General features: G+C 40.6%; 1 protein-coding gene across 10 annotated transcripts in view; it reads left to right on the top strand.

The window, feature by feature from the left end:
• The window catches only part of GNE (glucosamine (UDP-N-acetyl)-2-epimerase/N-acetylmannosamine kinase), a 45,270-nt gene that overhangs the window by 8,788 nt on the left and 17,213 nt on the right, over nucleotides 1-19,269 (top strand). Inside the window, exons 1-4 of one of the 10 annotated variants that reach the window (XM_057313591.1) lie at nucleotides 2,949-3,060; nucleotides 8,316-8,521; nucleotides 15,274-15,725; nucleotides 18,946-19,098. In XM_057313591.1, the coding sequence (XP_057169574.1) occupies nucleotides 8,358-8,521; nucleotides 15,274-15,725; nucleotides 18,946-19,098 (769 nt within the window). In that variant the 5' untranslated portion in view covers nucleotides 2,949-3,060; nucleotides 8,316-8,357. The other 9 variants (XM_026506235.4, XM_048223316.2, XM_044386812.3 and 6 more) reach the window with 9 other exon arrangements.

Below are 19,269 nucleotides of genomic sequence, written 5' to 3'. Positions count from 1 at the left end.
AATTTGATTTTATTATATTATAAAGCCATACATACTTTTTCGCAACTTGTAGAGCTCTCAGATTAAAGCCAAAGCAAACCAAACCAAACATACAAAACGTAATGACTTGGGAAGATTCTTGATATGTTAATTCACACTGTTAAGTAGCAAAGTAACAGAGATCTGGAAATGTAATATTACCTATAGAAATGTGATCCAAAAAACCAAAAGGAAATGCCTCCTACACTCCTTGCTGCAACTTCATCTTGAGAGAACATAGACAAAAATTCTAAAAAAGAGGGTCATTTCATTAATTTCATTTTCATTTCAAGGTTAAATGATTCCATGAACACAGAACTACTCAAACTACATATGGAAATATAAAATTTTCAATATTGGTCAAACAAACATAAAATCTACAAGTGGCTTAAAAAGTGCACAAATTCTCAAAATTGTATTATCTTTATTAAAAGTATTTGTATTTCTAGTTACATTTTCCCCCAGCTATAATCGTAAGCAGTATTTTAAAAATATATAGTACTTATAATACACATAAAAAAGTGCAGATATCTTAAGTGTACAATTTGAATTCTAACAAACTAAACACACCCATGTAATAAGCCCCCAGATTTTTAAAAAACTGAACATTAATATTGTTTTTTAAATTAATTTTTCTTAACTTTAAAGAGAAAAAAATTAGTGCTCTTTTCTGGACATTTGGTGGTATGGCATGTAACTATTATTTTTTTTTAAGATTTTATTTTATTTATTTATTTTTTAAAGATTTTATTTATTTATTTGATAGAGAGAGACAGCCAGCGAGAGAGGGAATACAAGCACGGAGAGTGGGAGAGGAAGAGGCAGGCTCCCAGCAGAGGAGCCTGATGTGGGGCTCGATCCCAGAACACGGGGATCACGCCCTGAGCCGAAAGCAGACGCTTAACAACTAAGCCACCCAGGCGCCCCATAAAGATTTTATTTTTAAGTTAAGTAACCTCTACACCCATGTGGGGCTCCAACTCACAACCTCAAGATCGAGAGTCACAAGCTCCATCGACTGAGCGAGCCAGGTGCTGCTGGCATGTAACTTTAAAAGCAATAAGCCCATCTTGAACATTTCCTGGAAGTTTCGATACCATTTGTGGTAGGCAAAATAATAGCTCCTCAAAGACAGCCATGTCTTAATCCCTAGAACTTGTGAATATTTCCTTATATAGCAAAAGAGACTTTGTAGATGTGATTAAGTTAAGGATTTTGCGATAGGAAGATTATCCTGGACTAAGTGGACCCAGTGTAATCACAAGGGTCTTTTTAAGTGAAAGAGGAGGAGAGTCACAGGAGATGTGACAAGGAAAGCAGAGGTCAGGGGCCACAAACCAAGGAATGACGGCAGCCTGTAGCCAAGGAAAGGCAAGGAAATAGATGGTCCATTGCCCCCTAGGGAAGGCAGACCCACTGATACCTTTAAAAAAAAATCTGACATATATTTGGCATAACATTATATATTAGTTTCAAGTGTACAACGTAATGATTTGATATATGTATGTATATATTGTGAAGCGATCACCATTATGTTTAGCTAACATCCATCACCACACGGTTACAATTTTCTTTTCCTATGATGATACCTACATTGCTACTTTGACTTTAGCTGGGTGACACCCATTTCAGACTCCTGACCTCCAGAACTGTAAGATAATACATTTGTTTTTAGCCACTAGGTTTGAGGTAATTTGTTATATAGCAGCAATAGAAAACCAGTACGCTCTCTGGTGAATCTGTGTCCAGACTCATGTATCTTGTTCACTTAATAGCTTTATATAGCTACTTCATAGGCATCTGGAACATATCCCAAACTAAAACTTTACTTTTAACTCCCCAAACCTGGTCACTCCCTCAGCTTTTCTCTCATCTTGGTAAATGGCACCAATTACCGAATTACTAATGCTGTCCTTGTTTTCTTCCTTTTCTGGCATTCCCTCATACCTAATGCATAATTTTCAATTCTGCTTCCAAACTCATATTATCCATCTGAGTTTCACTGCCACCATTTATTTACAATTCATTTTATTCTCTTTAATAAGGAATATGTGCATATACTACAAAATACAAAAGATATTATAAATAGGTATTTGGTGCAAAAATCCATCTTCCAGCGCTATCAGTGGGACCAGTTTTTTATGTACCTTCCAGACTATTTTTTTTCACTGCCACCATTCTTTCAGTGCCACTCCATTCTCCACATACTAGCCAAACTGATATTTTAAAAAATCTGTTGGCACTTCCTTACACAAATCCCCTTAAAGTCTGTCCTTTTGTGGCTGACAGGACCTTTTAGTAGGTCCAAGCTAGTTGCAGGGAAACTGCTAGTTCATAAGTACTCTGCAAATTACAGCTTCATCATTAATTGAAATACATGAAATGCGAAAGTTTGATTGGATTTGAAATTCGCTTTATAGCAAGAACTCTAGATGAGTTGTTAAATAGTTTCACCTGTGGTAAATTACTTAATGGTTGTAAAAAATGTCTTAATGTTTTGTAACACCAGCTCATTCGAAGCTTGTCATTGGTGACTCGGTAATTTGAAAGATCATTAAAAAGTCTTTCTCAGACGCCGTGGGAGTCCTATTCCGCCACCTTTTCTGTGGCCGCCAAGTTCCCTTCTGGACGTCCTGGGGCGCGGACCGATGGGAGGTTCCCTAACGGGGAGGCGTAGGCGGAGCGCTTGATGATCAGCCGGTATCTGCCTTGTTTGGATCATTATCAACAGTCCCGTCAGTCTTCTAGCAGACGTGGTCCTGGAGTGGCGAGGCTTTATCTCAAGAGATGGCTCTGGGAAGGACCGGCTGCACGACAGTATTGTTTTGGTCAGGGTCTATGAAATGCCTCAGGGAAGAGAAGGCGTAATTCTCCCTTGGGTGCAAGGCCAAAACAACTACCACGTGAGAGGACGCGAGCTCCCCAGGGTGCCTGTGGCGGCGGAGGAGAACGCGTCGGGGCGGGAACACAGGCTGGCGCGGTCCGCCACGACAACGGAACACACTCCACCCCCCTCACCCGGCCCCTTCCAAAAACCGTTCGGTATGGGTGGGGCTTGGGCGGGCGCAGCCAATCACAGGGCCGCTCTCAGGTTACGTAAGGGCGCGTTCGCCGATTCGGTGCTGGGGGTGGGCGTGCAGGGGCGTGCGGGGCTGGGGTCGAGACGAGAGCCCTTTGCGCGCGTGGCCGACGACTGGCGGAAGCAGGGCCAGCCTTCTGGTGCTCAGTTGGGTTCTCGCCCGGGAGGCGCGGCGGCGGCAGCGGCGGCGGCGGCGTGGGAGGGAGCTGCGCGCCAGCGTCTGGTGAGAACCCCGCGTCGGCCTGGACCCCGGGGACGGGCCGGGGAGAGCATCCTCCAGGCCCCCACGGCCTCCTTCTCCGGCCCCTGCCTCGTGGCCTCCCCAGTCCGGCGGCGGCCTCGGACCTCCCCGCGTCCCCAGGCCCGCACGAGACCCAGGCCTCGCCCTGTCTTCCGCGGGCCTGCGTGCCAGGGCCCCTCTGTATTCCCGTCACGGGCTCCGTCTTGTGGCCCGCGGAGCAGACAGGTTCATTGCGGGCCCCGGGCGAGTAGCTGGCGGCCCGGAATGACTCCAGCCCACGGGCAGTGCTGTCCAGTAAGGAAGCGGGCTGCCCTGGGAGATAGTGAGGCTTCTGTTACGGAGGTATGCAAGAGAGGGCGGAGAGCTCCTTGACAGACAAGTTGCCCTGGGGTGTAAAGGGTTGAACTAAAAGATGATATTGAAGGTCTGCGTCCAACCCCGACGGCGTCCTGAGTCTGGGCTTCCTTACTAGTTTGATAGGCGTTTATTTTTTCGCCCAAATCTGAGCACACGCGTATAATTGTTAGAGCACGATAAAGTATTGGCTTTTCTGAAAGAGAGGAGGGGTGCCGTTTAGCAGTCTAGATAACTGTTTAACCCAGCCGTAGAGGCTCTGGAAGAAGCCAAAGCAGACTACAGCTCAGGAATAGGTTTCTGAATTTCAGGCCGCTTTTATTAGCCCTTCCTCCTTAATCCCGAGTCTCATCCCCGCTGCACCGAGGGAAGAGTGATATATCATGTTCTTCTCATTGCCATGGGGCCTGGCTGGACCTGGCCCAAAGAAGGTCCATGGATGTTAATGATCAGATACTAGGCAAACACTAGATGTGGCAGCATCCTGCGTGCTGGGTTTGAGTTTTGGTTCTGGCAATTATTAACTGTGATTTGGGGCAAGTAAATTATTTTGGCTGTACCTCAGTGTCCCCTTCTGTAAAATGGGGCTAGTGAGGGGGCTGTCAGGGTGAAATGGTTAATGCTTATAAAGCTCTTAACACAGTGCTTAGCACCTCCGAAGTACTTCTCAGATGTTTATTGTTACTGTTTCCTCTGCTCAGTGACTGAGCCAAATGTTTGTGAGTCTTTTTCCACAGTTGAGTGGAATATTATTCTGGAAAGTGTTGATCACCTTTTGTCAGTATTTAAAATGGTCAGTCTTGAAAGAATGCAGGAAGTGTGGCCTTTGAGAATTGTGTTTCTCAGAGGTTGCCAGTGAATTCAAGATGAAAGAATACTTCTTTGGCATTTATCTGTATTTTAGTTACAATTTTGGAATTGATAGGTGAAATGGGGGCAAATATCCAATTCCTCCTGACTTTCTGAGCTTTAGGCTCTAGGGGACTATGGACAACATACTTATGTCACAGTATCTTTTTAAAAGAGTTCTTGTTTTTAGGAATGAAAATTTCACATGTGCTTAAAAGGACAGAAGACGGTATGACACCTTCTACCAGTCACCAAGATTTAACACATATTAATGTTATCATGTTTGTTTCACATCTCTGCTTATGGTATGATTTTTAAAAAAATAAATGTTAGATAAAGCCTGAAAAGCCCCATTTTGCTTTCCCTTCCCTCCCTCTCCAAAGGTAACTACTTTCCTGAGCTGGTGTGGAACTTTACTGTAGATCAATAAACAACATAGTGTGATGTTTTATACATTTTGAAAAACTTACAAAAAATGGTACCCTGTTGTATCTAACTTTTTAGAATTTGCTGTTTTCCTCTAATGTTCTGTTTCTGAGATTTATTAATATAGACAAATATGGACATAGTCCATTTATTTTAATTGCTGTCTGGTATTCCACCTTGTAAAGAATTGAGTTTTATATTGTTTGCCTTACATTGTACTTCATGCAACTTAAATTGTCCTATTACAGTTTAAGTCCATTTTGCCACTCATTCATTATTTTGCCATTTATTCATTCTCTACTAGTCACAGGGACTCTGGTCACAGTTCTCAGTTGAAAATGTATCTTTGGGTATGACCTCTTATCCAGAGCAAATAATAATGTATCCTGGGATGAGGAAAATAATTACTAATTTTGTTTCCGGGGCTTCTTTTTGGAAAAGTAAGCTAGTTAAGATCCATTATGTGGCCTGGTGTCCGTACTAGATTTAAAGTTTCTAAAGATCAGAGACAGGATCTTTCTCAGTTCTGTGTGTCTCTCAGCTTTCTTTATAGTGCTCCACACAGAATAGATACTAAATGTGACATTGATTATTTTTACTATTGGGTCTGTCATAACCCTTCATATATTTAAAGAGATGATGGCCAGCAATTTTCAAAACTTTGCACTTTGGATATTTGCAGTGCTTTTAAACTTTCCCATTTTACCATTCAATTCAGAAACATAATTAAAAGCATTTGTAAAAGCAAGGTGTGCAACATCAATTTGTAGAATATTATCAGTTGTATAATATATGCTGTATGTATTCATAAGCAAATATATCTATTAATATATGCATGGTTTACCTATAAAAGTATAGATAAGAACCTAGTAACTCATAGCTTCTAGGGAGAACAACTACGTAGCTGGGGAGCACAGATGAGAAGACTTTGCTATATATAGCCTCTTGTGATTTCTCAGTTTTAAACCATGCGAATGTACTATCTAAGAAAAAAATAAGTTAGTTAAAATTATTTTTAAAAAACCCAAAGTTCTCCCCTTAAAAAGGCATTTTACTGTATCTTAAAGATTTAACTTCTTTCCTCAAAAAAGTTTTGACCTTAGTAACATTTTTGCCTTTTTTTATAGTTTGTTTATTTGGCCAGCTTACTCTGAGTTTTGGTAGAATAACCTTTGAGTTACTTGGTAAATACTAAGCATTTTAGTATTGTGAGGTGGAGTTTACATTCTTTTGAAATAAAAACAAATTGACCAACCATGAAAAATTTGCTTTGCCTCGCCCAGCAAGTTGAATATCACCACCAGTTTGTTCAGCTCAAATTTAATGATCAGTGAAGGAAGGGTTATGTACAAGACCATTTAAGACAACCATTTTTGGAAAAGTAATTTTGTCTTTAATGAATAGGTAATGCTTAGATTTTATGAATACAACTCTCTGGACAGAATGCTTCTTTCCTTATATCCTAAGTGTTTTCTGTTGGGTGGAATTAGCTTTTACTGGAGATCGGTGAGTTCGGAATGGGCCTAATGATGGGGCAGTTTGTGTGCTCACAGAAGTTCGAGCCTTACAGAGATGAGATGGCAGCTGATAAGATTTCCAGTGGGTTTGAGAGTTTTCCCTGATCTAAAGGGCAGCTCCCCTTCTGGCATCCTTACTCAAGCTTCTCTGTATTCCTGATCACAGACTCTTATGACACACTTCCTGAAGCAAAAGCATTGAATCCATGAGCAAAAACATTGAATCAATTTACACTGATATAGAGAAGTTTAAAATGCTCCATAAAACAGCTCTTATCCCTTGCCCCTGATTTTTACTTTGAATGGAGGGTATAGATGGGGGGAGGGAGGGCGTGGGCAGAGGAGTTGAGCAAAAGTCTACATGTGTTTGGTAGGGCCATAGTGCCCAGAGGAAGGCAGCAGCTAAAAGGGGTGAGGTGAAGAGGAACTGAAGTTTGTGTAAAGGTTTTCTAGAAGAGGCCAAGCTTAGACTGAGTTTCGAAGTGACGAGGAGCCCAGGCCAGAGGGAAAGGAAGTTTTACCTAGAGGTACTTATATCTAGAAAGGCACAGAGATTTGGAGACTCACTGGTTGAACTGCAGGTGCTTTTGTATGGCTTTGGCACAGAGTAAGGGTAATTGTAGGTCAAGGAAAAGTGGTTGGAAAGATGGGGTAGGTCCAGGTCAGTAATTTGGACTTTATTCATAGGTTGTGTATTCTGTTGAGCATGATAATGAAATTTTGAACTTTGGAAAGATCACTCTGAAAGACTGTGGGAGGCGGGGCAAGAGTAGAGACAGGCAAATTACTTTGGCAGCTGTTAACAAGGGTTCAGACCTAAAATGAGAGGTTGGACTGGGAGCTGTCCTGGTGGGGATGAAGAGAAGGAACTAGATCTGAAAGATGTTTAGGAGGTGGAGGGCCGCCTGGATGGCTCAGTTGGTTAAGCATCTGACTCGATCTCAACTCTGGTCTTGATCTCAGGGTTGTGAGTTCAAGCCCTGCACTGGGGCTCCCAGCATGGAGCCTACTTTAAAAAAAGAAAGATATTCAGGAGGTGGAACTGACAGGGCTTTAGGAGGTACAGAGTAAGGGACAGAGAAGACAAGGATGTCAAGGGTCAAGGCATTTGGATGAATGGAAGTCATAACTGAAAGAACGAGGAAGGAGGAACAGAAATGAAGAAAAAGAAAATGAGTTCGGTTTGGGCCACTGACTTCATGGTGTGTACAAATCTGGAGATACCTGGTGGGCATTTGGAATTGTCAGAAGTTTGTGGGCACTGGCTATAGGGGCTAATGAGGCCTTGAAGGTAGGGTTTTTTATTTTACCTTTCTCTTCCTTAATGTTAATCACAGTGCTTTGTATATAGTGGGTGTTTAGTGTGAGGGTGAACAGATCTTATCCCTTAGAAGATGTTATCTCGAATCTTGGGGAAGTAATTTCCTCTCTCAAGACGTGTGTTTCCCTTTCTGTAAGAGAGGGAGTTGAACTAGATCAGTTCTCAGTAGTCTGGTATGTTGGGATCCGTTGTGAGGTATGTTAAGTAATTTCTAACTAATAAAGAGCTGATGTGTGCTTGCCTTTTAAATGGGAGCTGATTTTTGTCACTGTTTCTTAATTGCATTCCAGTGTGTTTTCGTAAGTGTGAGAGAAAGGGGTGGAATTAGTCCGAAGGAATTTCCTAGCTCTAAATATCCCAGCGGGTGTGTCACATAGGAGCAGGGGTGGAAAAAAGGTTAAAAAGCACTGTATTAAATGGTGGTTAAAAGGCTTAGAACTAGAAAATTCTGTGTTTATATCTAGGACCTATCATTCTGATGATAAATAATTTTTATTTTTGCAATTTTAGGAACTCTATTTTGAGAACCTCTCAAAACAAAAGAAACAAGTCATGGAGAAGAATGGGAATAATCGAAAGCTTCGGGTTTGTGTTGCTACTTGCAACCGTGCTGATTATTCTAAACTTGCCCCGATCATGTTTGGCATTAAAATGGAACCTGAGTTCTTTGAACTTGATGTGGTGGTACTTGGCTCTCACCTGATAGATGACTACGGGTAAGAGGAAAGCATTTTCTTACGATATGCTTCATTGCAACATGGTGTACTAGAGAGAGCTTGGATCTTACAGCCATGTGGACGTATCTTCAAATCCCAGTTCTCCCTCTTAGTTTTTATGTGTTCTTGGAGAAGTTGCATCTTCAGTTTCCTCAGTTACAAAACGGAGTGAAAACCTGTGTTGTAGGTTACTGGTTACTGTAATGTGTGGAGATGGGGATATAAAGTGTCCGTCACAGTGTAGCTGCTTAATAGGTGCTTGATAAATGATAGCCATAAATATTTTTGTTATTGTTACATTCAGGAGAAATGCCACTTATAAATATATGTTGTGTGACTCTAATAATGTAACCTCCTGTAATATGTTTGTGAGTTCTAATGGTACTACTTTCTTAAAACTCATGTATTTACTGACAGCATATAAAGTAGTAGATATGAAACAAGATTTTTAAAATGTAATTTACAAGATAAATTAGAATGTTATATTGCCATTGCTATTTATTTGGTGTTTATCATTAGGTTTGTTATTGATCACAGTCTCAATCTGAAAAATGAAAGTTGGGAAATCTTAGAACAGAATGTCTAAACCAAAGATGAACATTCATTTTGTTCTGGGTAATAAAATGGCATTTAGTGCACTCTTGTGGCATAAAAACATTAATGCAGCTTCCAAATACCGTATTATATATGAAAGAAGCTTGTATTGAAGTAAAATTGCCTTTTCAGACTATTCTTTAAAAGCAAGGCAACAGCAACAACAAAAGCAAACAAAAACCTGCCTCTAAAAACCAATTTTCTCTAAGAAAATACTTAGTAGAGAAGAAACTGATGCATAGCTCAAAAATTCATAGGTTTTAAAAATGTGCAATGAACCCTTGCTATCTAAGAAAAGCCACTGGGTTCCTTACATAGGACAAAGTAGAAGAGAAATTTTAACCAGGGCCTGAACTGAAGTCTAAGTTGGCTCATTTACTTCTTTGAGAGAAGTTCAACGGGAAGATTAGTGGGACAGAGGCTTTCGAGGAAATTGTGTTACATTTCCCTGTCTGCCACAGTAAGTAAGGGTGGGAGGGCAGTATTTGTCTCGTGAGACTGTTAAATAGGCCACTTGACTGGTACTTTATGGAAAAGTCACGTAAAGTACATCCTGACATAAGTTGGTTGCTTCTGGGAGAGGAACTGCATGACTGGGAAACAGAAGTGAGAAGGTGGCCTTTTCACTGGAGAACCTTTTGTATTTTAAATTTTAAACCATGTGAATGTATTATCTATATTTCAAAGACATTAAAACAAAAAAATAAGCTACCCTCTATTTCAACTACTTGGATCCTTTTTTTAAAAGACAGCATTTTTATACTCTTTTAAGAACTGGGTGAAAAAGGAAATAAGTAACAACAGACTAGTTAGAAATTCATTTGTTCATTTATTTCATATGAGTCGGTGATACAAAATATTAAAACATTTTAGAGCAGTTTAGGTCTGCAGCAAAATTAAGCAGAAGGTACCAGGGTTACCCCATATACATCTCTGCCTCCACATATGCCTAGTGTCCACCATTATCATTGTCAGCCCTCCATCTCCAGGGGTACATTTGTTTACATTACATTTTGAGAGAGAGAGTGGAGCGCGTGCGTGCATGTGCGTGCATGCAAGCATGGGGAGGGGCAGAGGGAGAGGGGGAGAGAATCCTCAGCAGGCTCCACCCGCAGCGTGGAGCCCAGTGCAGGGCTTGATTGCACGACCCCGAGATCACGACCTGAGCTGAAATCAAGTCGGGTGCTTGACCGACTGAGCCCCCAGGCACCCCTTGGTGATGTAAATTCTGTATGTTTGGACAAATGTATAATGAATTGTATCTACCATTATAGTATCAGAATTGTTTCACCGCCCTAAAAATATGTTCTATGACCATCTCCGTAGATTTTTACCATCTCCACAGATTTGCGTTTTCCAGAATGTCGTGTAGTTGGAATCATATAGTATGTAGCCAGTTCAGATTGGTTTCTTTCACTTAGTAATATGCATTTAAGTCTCCATGTCTCCATGTGTTTCCATGGCTTGATAGTCCTTTCTTTTTAGCACTGAATAATATTCCATTTTCTGGATGTACCATAGTTTATTTATTCATTCATCTACTTAGGGGCATACTAGTTACTTCCAAGTTTGGGCATTTATGAATAAAGCTGCTGCAGATACCCATTTTTCAGAGCTTTGTGTGGGCATAATTTTTTTAGCTCCTTTGGGATATATCAAGGAGTCTGATTGCTGTCTCGTATGGTAAGAATATGTTTAGTTTTATAAGAAACCACTGAGAGGGGGCGCCTGGGTGGCACAGCGGTTAAGCATCTGCCTTCGGCTCAGGGCGTGATCCCGGCGTTATGGGATCAAGCCCCACATCAGGCTCCTCTGCTAGGAGCCTGCTTCTTCCTCTCCCACTGCCCCTGCTTGTGTTCCCTCTCTCGCTGGCTGTCTCTATCTCTGTCGAATAAATAAAATCTTTAAAATAAATAAATAAACCAAACAAAACCACTGAGCTGTCTTCCAAAGTGGCTGTATCATTTTGTATTTGAACCATCAATGAGTGAGTGTACCTGTTGCTCCACTGTCCTTGTTAGCTTTTGGTGATATCAACATTCTGATTTTGGCCATTCTGATAGGTGTGTAGCAGTATCTGTTTTAATTTGCATTTCCGTGACGACATATGATGTGGAGCATCTTGTCATATGCTTATCTGCCAATTTTACGTGATCTTTGGTGAGGTATCTGTTAAAGTCTTTAGTTAATTTTAAGTCAGATGGTTTAAAAATTTTTTTTTATAAATATAAATATATAAATATATATATATATATATATATATATATATATATATATATATATATAAATATATATATATATATATATATGAAAAGGGGCGCCTGGGTGGCTCAGTTAAGCGTCTGACTCTTAATTTTGGCTCCGGTCATGATCTCAGGGTCGTGAGATCAAGCCCCATGTCAGGCTCTGTGCTGGGTGTGGAGTCTGCTTGAGATTCTCCCTCTCCCTCTGCACCCTGCTGCCCCCTCCCCCCGCATGCACATGTGCACTCACTCTCTTAAGTTGTTTTACTGTTGAGTTCTAAGCCCATGGACCAAACAAATTCTAAGGGAAATTAGAAAAATCTTTTGAACTGAATAATAAATATTACAACATATCAAAATTTGTAGGTATAGATGAAGGAATAATTTGAAGAAATTTTTACCTTTAGATACTTTGGTTAAAAAGTTTAGAGGGGCACCTGGGTGGCTCAGTTGGTTAAGCATCTATCTTCGGTTCAGGTCATGATCCCAGGGTCCTGAGATCAATCCCCACGTCGGGCTCTCTGCTTAGTGGAGCCTGCTTTTCCCTCTCCCTCTGCCTGCCGCTCCTACTGCTTCAGTGCATATTCCCCCTCTCTCTTTTTCTCTCTCTCTCTCTAATAAAATCTTAAGTTTAGAGTTAGTGGTCTCTTTTCACTTTATTAAACAAGAACAGGATGAGAAAACCCCTAAGTAAGTAGAAGGGGGGAAACGAAGAGTGGAAATCAATGAAACATAAAAGTAGATTAAGCAATAGAGAATTATGTTTAAAAATATTAAGTTGACAAATTCCTAACAGCCTGAGAAAAGGAGAACACAGATTACCAATATAAGATGACAAAGAAGATGTCACTACTGATCTGATAGCCATTAGAAGAATAAAAGAATATTAGGCCAGTAAAGTTGGCAATCAATTTATATAACTTGGACAAAGTCCTTGAAAAAACACTGCTTATCAAACCAACACAGAAGAAATAGAAAATATCTATATCAAACACTTCCTATAAAAAATTTCCTATAAAAAAGATGTCACTTATGAATTCTATCAAACATTTAAGCAAGAAATAACATCAATCTTTTTTAAGTTTTTAATTTTAATTCTTGTACAGTTAACATATAGTGTTGTATTAGTTTCAGGTGTATAATATGGTGATTCAACAATTCTTTACTCAGTGCTTGTTATGATAAGTGTACTCTCTGATCCCCAGGACCTATTTCACCCCCCACTCCACCTCCCCTCTGGTAACCATCAGTTCTCTACAGTTAAGAGTCTGCTTCTTAGGGCGCCTGGGTGGCACAGTTGGTTAAGCTTCTCAGTCTTGGTTTTGGCTCAGGTTGTGATCTCAGGGTCATGAAATCGAGTCCCATGTCGGACTCCGCTGTCAGTGTGAAGTATGCTTGAGTTTCTCTCTCCCTCTTCTGCTACCCCCCCCCCCCCCGTTCTCTCTTCTCTCTCTCTCAAATAAATAAATCTTAAAAAAAAAAAGTCTGCTTCTTGATTTGTCTCTTTTTTTCCCCTTTGGAAATAACACCAATCTTACATAAACTCTTAGAAAATAGAGGGCAGGGAATTTTCCCAGGTTGTTTTATAAAGTCAGCATAGTCTTGGGGCGCCTGGGTGGCTCAGTTGGTTAAGTGTCTGCCTTTGGTTCAGGTCATGGTCCCAAGGTCCTAAGCTCAAGCCCCACATTGGGCTCCCTGTTCAGCAGGGAGTCTGCTTCTCCCTCTACCCCTCCCCCCACTTGTGCTCACTCTCGCTCTCAAATAAATAAAATCTTTAAAAAGTCAGCATAATCTTAATAGTAAAACCTGACAAAGACATTGTAAGAAAAATTCAGACTAGCATCTCTTATGAACATAGACATAAAATTTAAAAAGAAATATTAGGGGCGCCCGGGTGACTCAGTCGTTAAGCATCTGCCTTCGGCTCAGGGCGTGATCCCGGCGTTATGGGATCGAGCCCCACATCAGGCTCCTCCGCTATGAGCCTGCTTCTTCCTCTCCCACTCCCCCTGCTTGTGTTCCCTCTCTCGCCGGCTGTCTCTATCTCTGTCAAATAAATAAATAAAATCTTAAAAAGAAAAGAAATATTAAATCATATCCAGCAATATAAAAAACAGATAATACATCATGACCAAGTGGGTTGATTTCAGGAAATCAAGATTGATAAAACATTTGAAAATCAGTGTTACATATTAACAGAATAAACGGGAAGCATATATGGTCATCTCAATGGATGTCAAAAAACCATTTGACAAAATTAAATCAGTTATGATAAAACTCTTAGCAGACTTTGAATAGAAGGGAAATTCCAGTCTAGTAAAGGCCAGTGGCGGGAAAACCTATAGCTAACGTAAAAGTAAGCTTTCCCCTGAGGTAGAGAACAAGGTAAGGATTTTTGCTTTCACCATTTCTCTTCAACTTTGCGAGACATAACAGCCAGTGCAACAGAGTGAGAAATAGACCAAAAGACAAAAATTGTCTTTGTTTAGAGACAACATGATAGTTTTGTAGGAAAATTCCAGGGAATCTATAAAGTGACTACTAGAACATCCGTATGATGTGAAATGATGTATGTAAAGAATCTTTCATGATCTGGGAAATTATATGAAATGCATTAAATAGATTATAAAATTTTGTTCTCAACCATGTTGAAATATACATAAAGTGGCTAGGAAAAAAGTCAAAGTGATTTACACTGATATTGCTGAGTGTTAGGTTTATGGATAATAATTTTCTATGTTTTCCAATTAAAAATATATTTATAAAAATATAGAATTATGTTATATATATTCTAAATATGTATATTTAGAAAAACTATCTTTTTAAAATCTAGTCGTAATAGGAAACTTGAGGCATTGAGAATTGCTGCTTTATTGAAGCATGAGACAGACTTGATATTGTGTGTCATAGCCAATTTTTATTTTATTTTATTTTTTTAAAGATTTTATTTATTTATTTGACAGAGATAGAGACAGCCAGCGAGAGAGGGAACACAAGCAGGGGGAGCGGGAGAGGAAGAAGCAGGCTCATAGTGGAGGAGCCTGATGTGGGGCTCGATCCCAGAACGCGGGGATCACGCCCTGAGCCGAAGGCAGACGCTTAACCGCTGTGCCACCCAGGCGCCCCTTAGCCAATTTTTAAATTTTTTTAATTAAAAAAAATTTATTTGAGAGAGACTACAGGAGGCGGGGCAGAGAGTGAGGGAGCAGACTCCCAGCTGAGCACAGAGCCAGACTTGGGGCTGGATCCCAGGACTCGGAGACCTTGACCTGAGCTGAAACCAGGAGTTGGCTGCTTAACCGACTGAGCCACCCAGGGTCCCTTTGTAGCCAATTTAATACTGTAAAACCTACATTTACACCCCATTTAGAATTATGCTGCATTAATGATACAGTACAAATTCAGAAGATAATTTCCATCATTCAGAAATTTATAGTATGGTGACAGGTATCCTGATATCCTTTTTTTTTTTTTTTTAAAGAAAGCACTTTGTTTTTATAAGTAACTTTTTTTTATTAGGTAGCATATTTCTTTTTTTAAAATGTATAAAAAGAGAAAAGTCAACCACCAAAAACTCTGGTCTCTGTTTTCATAAAAAAAATTCTCCTTTAGGTGTTTCTTTATCCAGGTATTGACCAGGGCACTGGTGAGACTTTGCAGGTGCTCGAAGTGGTATATCTTGATCTGGGTGGTGGCCTCAGGGGTATTCATGTAAAATACTCAAGCAATCTGTACATTTATGATTTGTGCTTTTTAGTTTTTGTGTGTAAGTTACACTTCAGTTCGTCTGTTTTAATAAGTAAATTTTATAAAATATTTCTCCCTGCAGGGTTGATGTTAGATTGCTTTTCCCACATGTTCTCATGGCCCTGTGTTGAAGAACACGCTCTTGTATCTGTTTCTCTTCTGCCTTAGGAACACGTACCGCATGATTGAACAAGATGACTTTGACATTAACACGAGGCTACACACGATCGTTAGAGGGGAAGACGAGGCAGCCATGGTGGAATCAGTAGGCTTGGCCCTAGTGAAGCTACCAGATGTCCTTAATCGCTTGAAACCTGATATCATGATAGTTCATGGAGACAGGTTTGATGCCCTGGCTCTGGCGACATCTGCCGCCTTGATGAATATCCGAATCCTTCACATTGAAGGTGGGGAAGTCAGTGGGACCATCGACGATTCCATCAGACATGCCATAACAAAACTGGCGCATTACCACGTATGCTGCACCCGAAGTGCAGAGCAACACCTGATATCCATGTGTGAGGACCATGACCGCATCCTTCTGGCGGGCTGCCCTTCCTATGACAAGCTGCTCTCCGCCAAGAACAAAGACTACATGAGCGTCATTCGGATGTGGTTAGGTATGTATCACACTTTATTCCGTCTAATGGTGGTTTTTCTCCATTTATAGGTTTCAGGTTTTTTTAGAAACTATTGTGGGAGAATATTCTGTTAGAATATTTATAGAATGGAATGCTTTTGATCCATTAAATATGCTATGGGTAAATATTTAGTTACAAGGAGAGATCCTGGTATAACAACAAGGGGGGGAAAACAAGCTACAAAATTATATGTGTAATATGCCATTTTAATAAAAACTATAACATAATGGAAAGGTTAGGAAGTATGTATACCAATCATTTATAATGTTTACTTCTGGTTAGTTGTTATGGGTGTTTTGGTTTTTGTTTTCCTGTATTTTGTTTTTTGGGGAATGAAAAAACTTTTTAAAGATTGATTTATTTGACAGAGAGGACGGGGTGTGGGGGGGGAGGAGCAGAGGATAGAGGGAGAGGGAGAGAGAATCCCAAGCAGACTCCATGCTGAGCATGGAGCCCGAAGGAGCCCGACTTGGGGCTCGATCCCACGACCCTGAGAGCACGACCTGAGCCGAAACCAAGAGTTGGATGCTTAACCGACTGTGCCACCCAGGCTCCCTTGAAAAAACTATTTTTAATTTTAATGTCTTTCATATGAGGTTGTTGGAATACTCAGATAATGTTGAAAGCGGTAAGCTATAAGTACTTACTAATATAAGGGATTGTGGTGATTATAATTAAAGCAAAAGTCATAGTTGCACCATTAGTATTATCTCTGTAAATAGCCTTGAATTCTGAAATCTTCACTGATCAATGATTCAGCTTCCTGGAAATTAACTTTTTTGAATAAGATGCAAAGAAAATAGTTTTATAAACAGAATGTCAGTTGCTTAATTTATAGCAAGAGTACTGTCTAGAGGGCAAATCAAAACCAATATTAGACATTTGGGACTCTCCTTTTTTAAGAGGTGGATCTATAGTATAATGAAATTAATGAATAGAAAATTGATATAGTGGGGCACCTGGGTGGCTCAGTTGGTTAAGCTACTGGCTCTTGATCTCAGCTCAGGTCTTAATCTCAAGATTGTGAGTTGAAGCCCTGTGTTGAGCTCCACACTGGGTGTGGAGCCTGCTTAAAAAAAAATTGATTTAGTGATTGCGTATATATGGGGTTTTTTAGCAAGTAGGGGGAGGGGCAGAGAATCTTCAAGCGGACTCCCTGCTGGGTGTGAAGCCCACCATGGGGCTCATCCCACAACCCATAAGATCATGACCTTGAGACAAAACCAAGAGCTCAACCGACTGAGCCACTCAGGCGCCCTATGATTGTGTATATCTTTAATTTAGATCACATTAGAACAGGAAAGGAATAGGGCTTCCCTACTAATGAGTTAATCCACTCTATGTATTTCTTACCCTTGGACAGATATTAGTTGTCAAGGAGCCTGTCTACATAATGCTAATGGAACAAATTCTGTCTCTTTAGGCTCTCCTTTTTGTGTGCTTTTTTTTTTTTTTTTAAAGATTTTATTTATTTGAGAGAGAATGAGAACATGAGCACGGGGGGCGGGGGGAGGCTCAGAGGGAGAGGGAGAAGCAGATTCCCTGCTGAGCAGGGAGCCTGACACAGGGCTTGATCCGAAGACCCCGAGCTCGTGACCTGAGCCGAGGGCAGACGCTTAACCGACTGAGCCCCCGGGCGCCCCTCCTTTTTGTATGCTCTGAGTAAACACTCTGACATTCTGGTTATACTGTTTGCTCTAGATGGATTCTGAAGAACTTTGTATTTCTGAATGTAATGAATAGAAAATCACCATTATAAACCAAAATGTGGCAAGATTGTACTTGTGGGGCTTAAGGTTCTATTTGGAACCACTTCAGCAGTTTCTTTATGAAAAGAAGGATGACAAAATAGCAAAAACTAGATTTTTTTTTTTTTAAGCCAGTGGAAATGAAAAAACAATGAGTCTAAGCCACCCACCCCTGGCAGTATGTTTTGTGCGAAACCTGTAACCACTTCTCCACCTGCAACTTCTGATGGTATCGCTATGCTTATAGGAAAATTAGGGTTGGGTAGGCCACTCAGAGCATGCAACTTCGTCATCAGAACATGAATAAATAATAGTCCTAGTAAAAATATTAGCAAAGTTAAAAAGACTTGGGATGCCTGGGTGGCCCCGTTAGTTAAGCGTCTGACTCTTGATTTCAGCTCTGGTCATGATCTCAGGGTCGTGAGATCGGGCCCTGCATCTGGCTCTGTGGTGGGCCTGGAGTCTGCTTAAGGTAGTCTCTCCCTCTCCCTCTATCCCTCCCCCCTCCAAAAAAGTTAAGACTTGTTACATTCCTATTAATGAAAGAAATACCACAGTAAATCAAGAACTGTACAACGTGAAACAAAACAATGATACCTTAACGGACAGGGTTGTGTAGAGGGCTGAGTGAGGCAAAGCAGAGTGGTGTCAGAAGTTGCACATCGAGGAGCAAGAGGTTTCCTGTTTAGTCTCCTCCTTCCAGTTCCCACCGATGAGCAAATGCAGTAGCCAAGAGACATAAACTTTAAAAGGTGGAAGGGTGTCTCTGAGAAGGTAATGATCCTGTGCACTGCAGGGAAATAGCCATTACTGGTATTTCTTGTTCTTTTATTTATGTTAACTATGCATTAAAGTAATCTCTGAGCTTCATCAATTCATTAATATTGCTGATAATTCATTAGAAACACTGGTTAGAAATGAGGAAGATTTACATTTTTCTAATGCTTTGAAGTATTCTGAAAAAAAATTTTTTTTTTTAGATTTTATTTATTTATTTGACAGAGATAGAGACAGCCAGCGAGAGAGGGAACACAGCAGGGGGAGTGGGAGAGGAAGAAGCAGGCTCCCAGCGGAAGAGCCTGATGTGGGGCTCGATCCCAGAACTCTAGGATCACGCCCTGAGCCGAAGGCAGACGCTTAACGACTGAGCCACCCAGGCGCCCCGAGTATTTTGAATTTTAAACAACAGATTCTAGTGACTGCTGTTTAAAGTTATGTATTTGTAGTAGCAAGCGCCTTTGTAAAAGTTAACTTTGCTAGATTCTTGGACTTTTTCCTGTGAGTTCTTAACCGTTTGAGCCTGTATTCAGGTACTCTGCCTGGAATGTGGCAAACTGTTTTTCCTTAGAATTTCTAAGCACAGACTTTGGGGTCTTGCTTTTTAGAATTTGCTTCTTCCTCTTTAAGATTCTTAACTAATGAAGCAGTGTGGTTTGATTTTCTTTAAACAGGTGATGATGTAAAATCTAAAGATTACATTGTTGCGCTGCAGCACCCCGTGACCACTGACATTAAGCATTCCATTAAAATGTTTGAATTAACATTGGATGCGCTTATCTCATTTAACAAGCGGACCCTAGTTCTGTTTCCAAACATTGATGCAGGTAATTGAAAATGAAGTGATGCCACCTACTTTTCCAATTTTATGTTTCTGTTATGTCTTCTGTCGACTGCCCCTCCTATCTTATCATTGAAGCTATTGTAGTCCTGAAATGCACTCCAATCGTTAGGGGATCGCCAAGTTTGTAGTAGATGGAAGTGTGCGATGTTTTTGC

This window comes from Ursus arctos, unplaced genomic scaffold, assembly GCF_023065955.2.
Source record: "Ursus arctos isolate Adak ecotype North America unplaced genomic scaffold, UrsArc2.0 scaffold_18, whole genome shotgun sequence".
Taxonomy (NCBI): domain Eukaryota; kingdom Metazoa; phylum Chordata; class Mammalia; order Carnivora; family Ursidae; genus Ursus; species Ursus arctos.
Note: the sequence above shows the minus strand (reverse complement) of the source record. Positions and strands in the feature narration are given on the sequence as shown.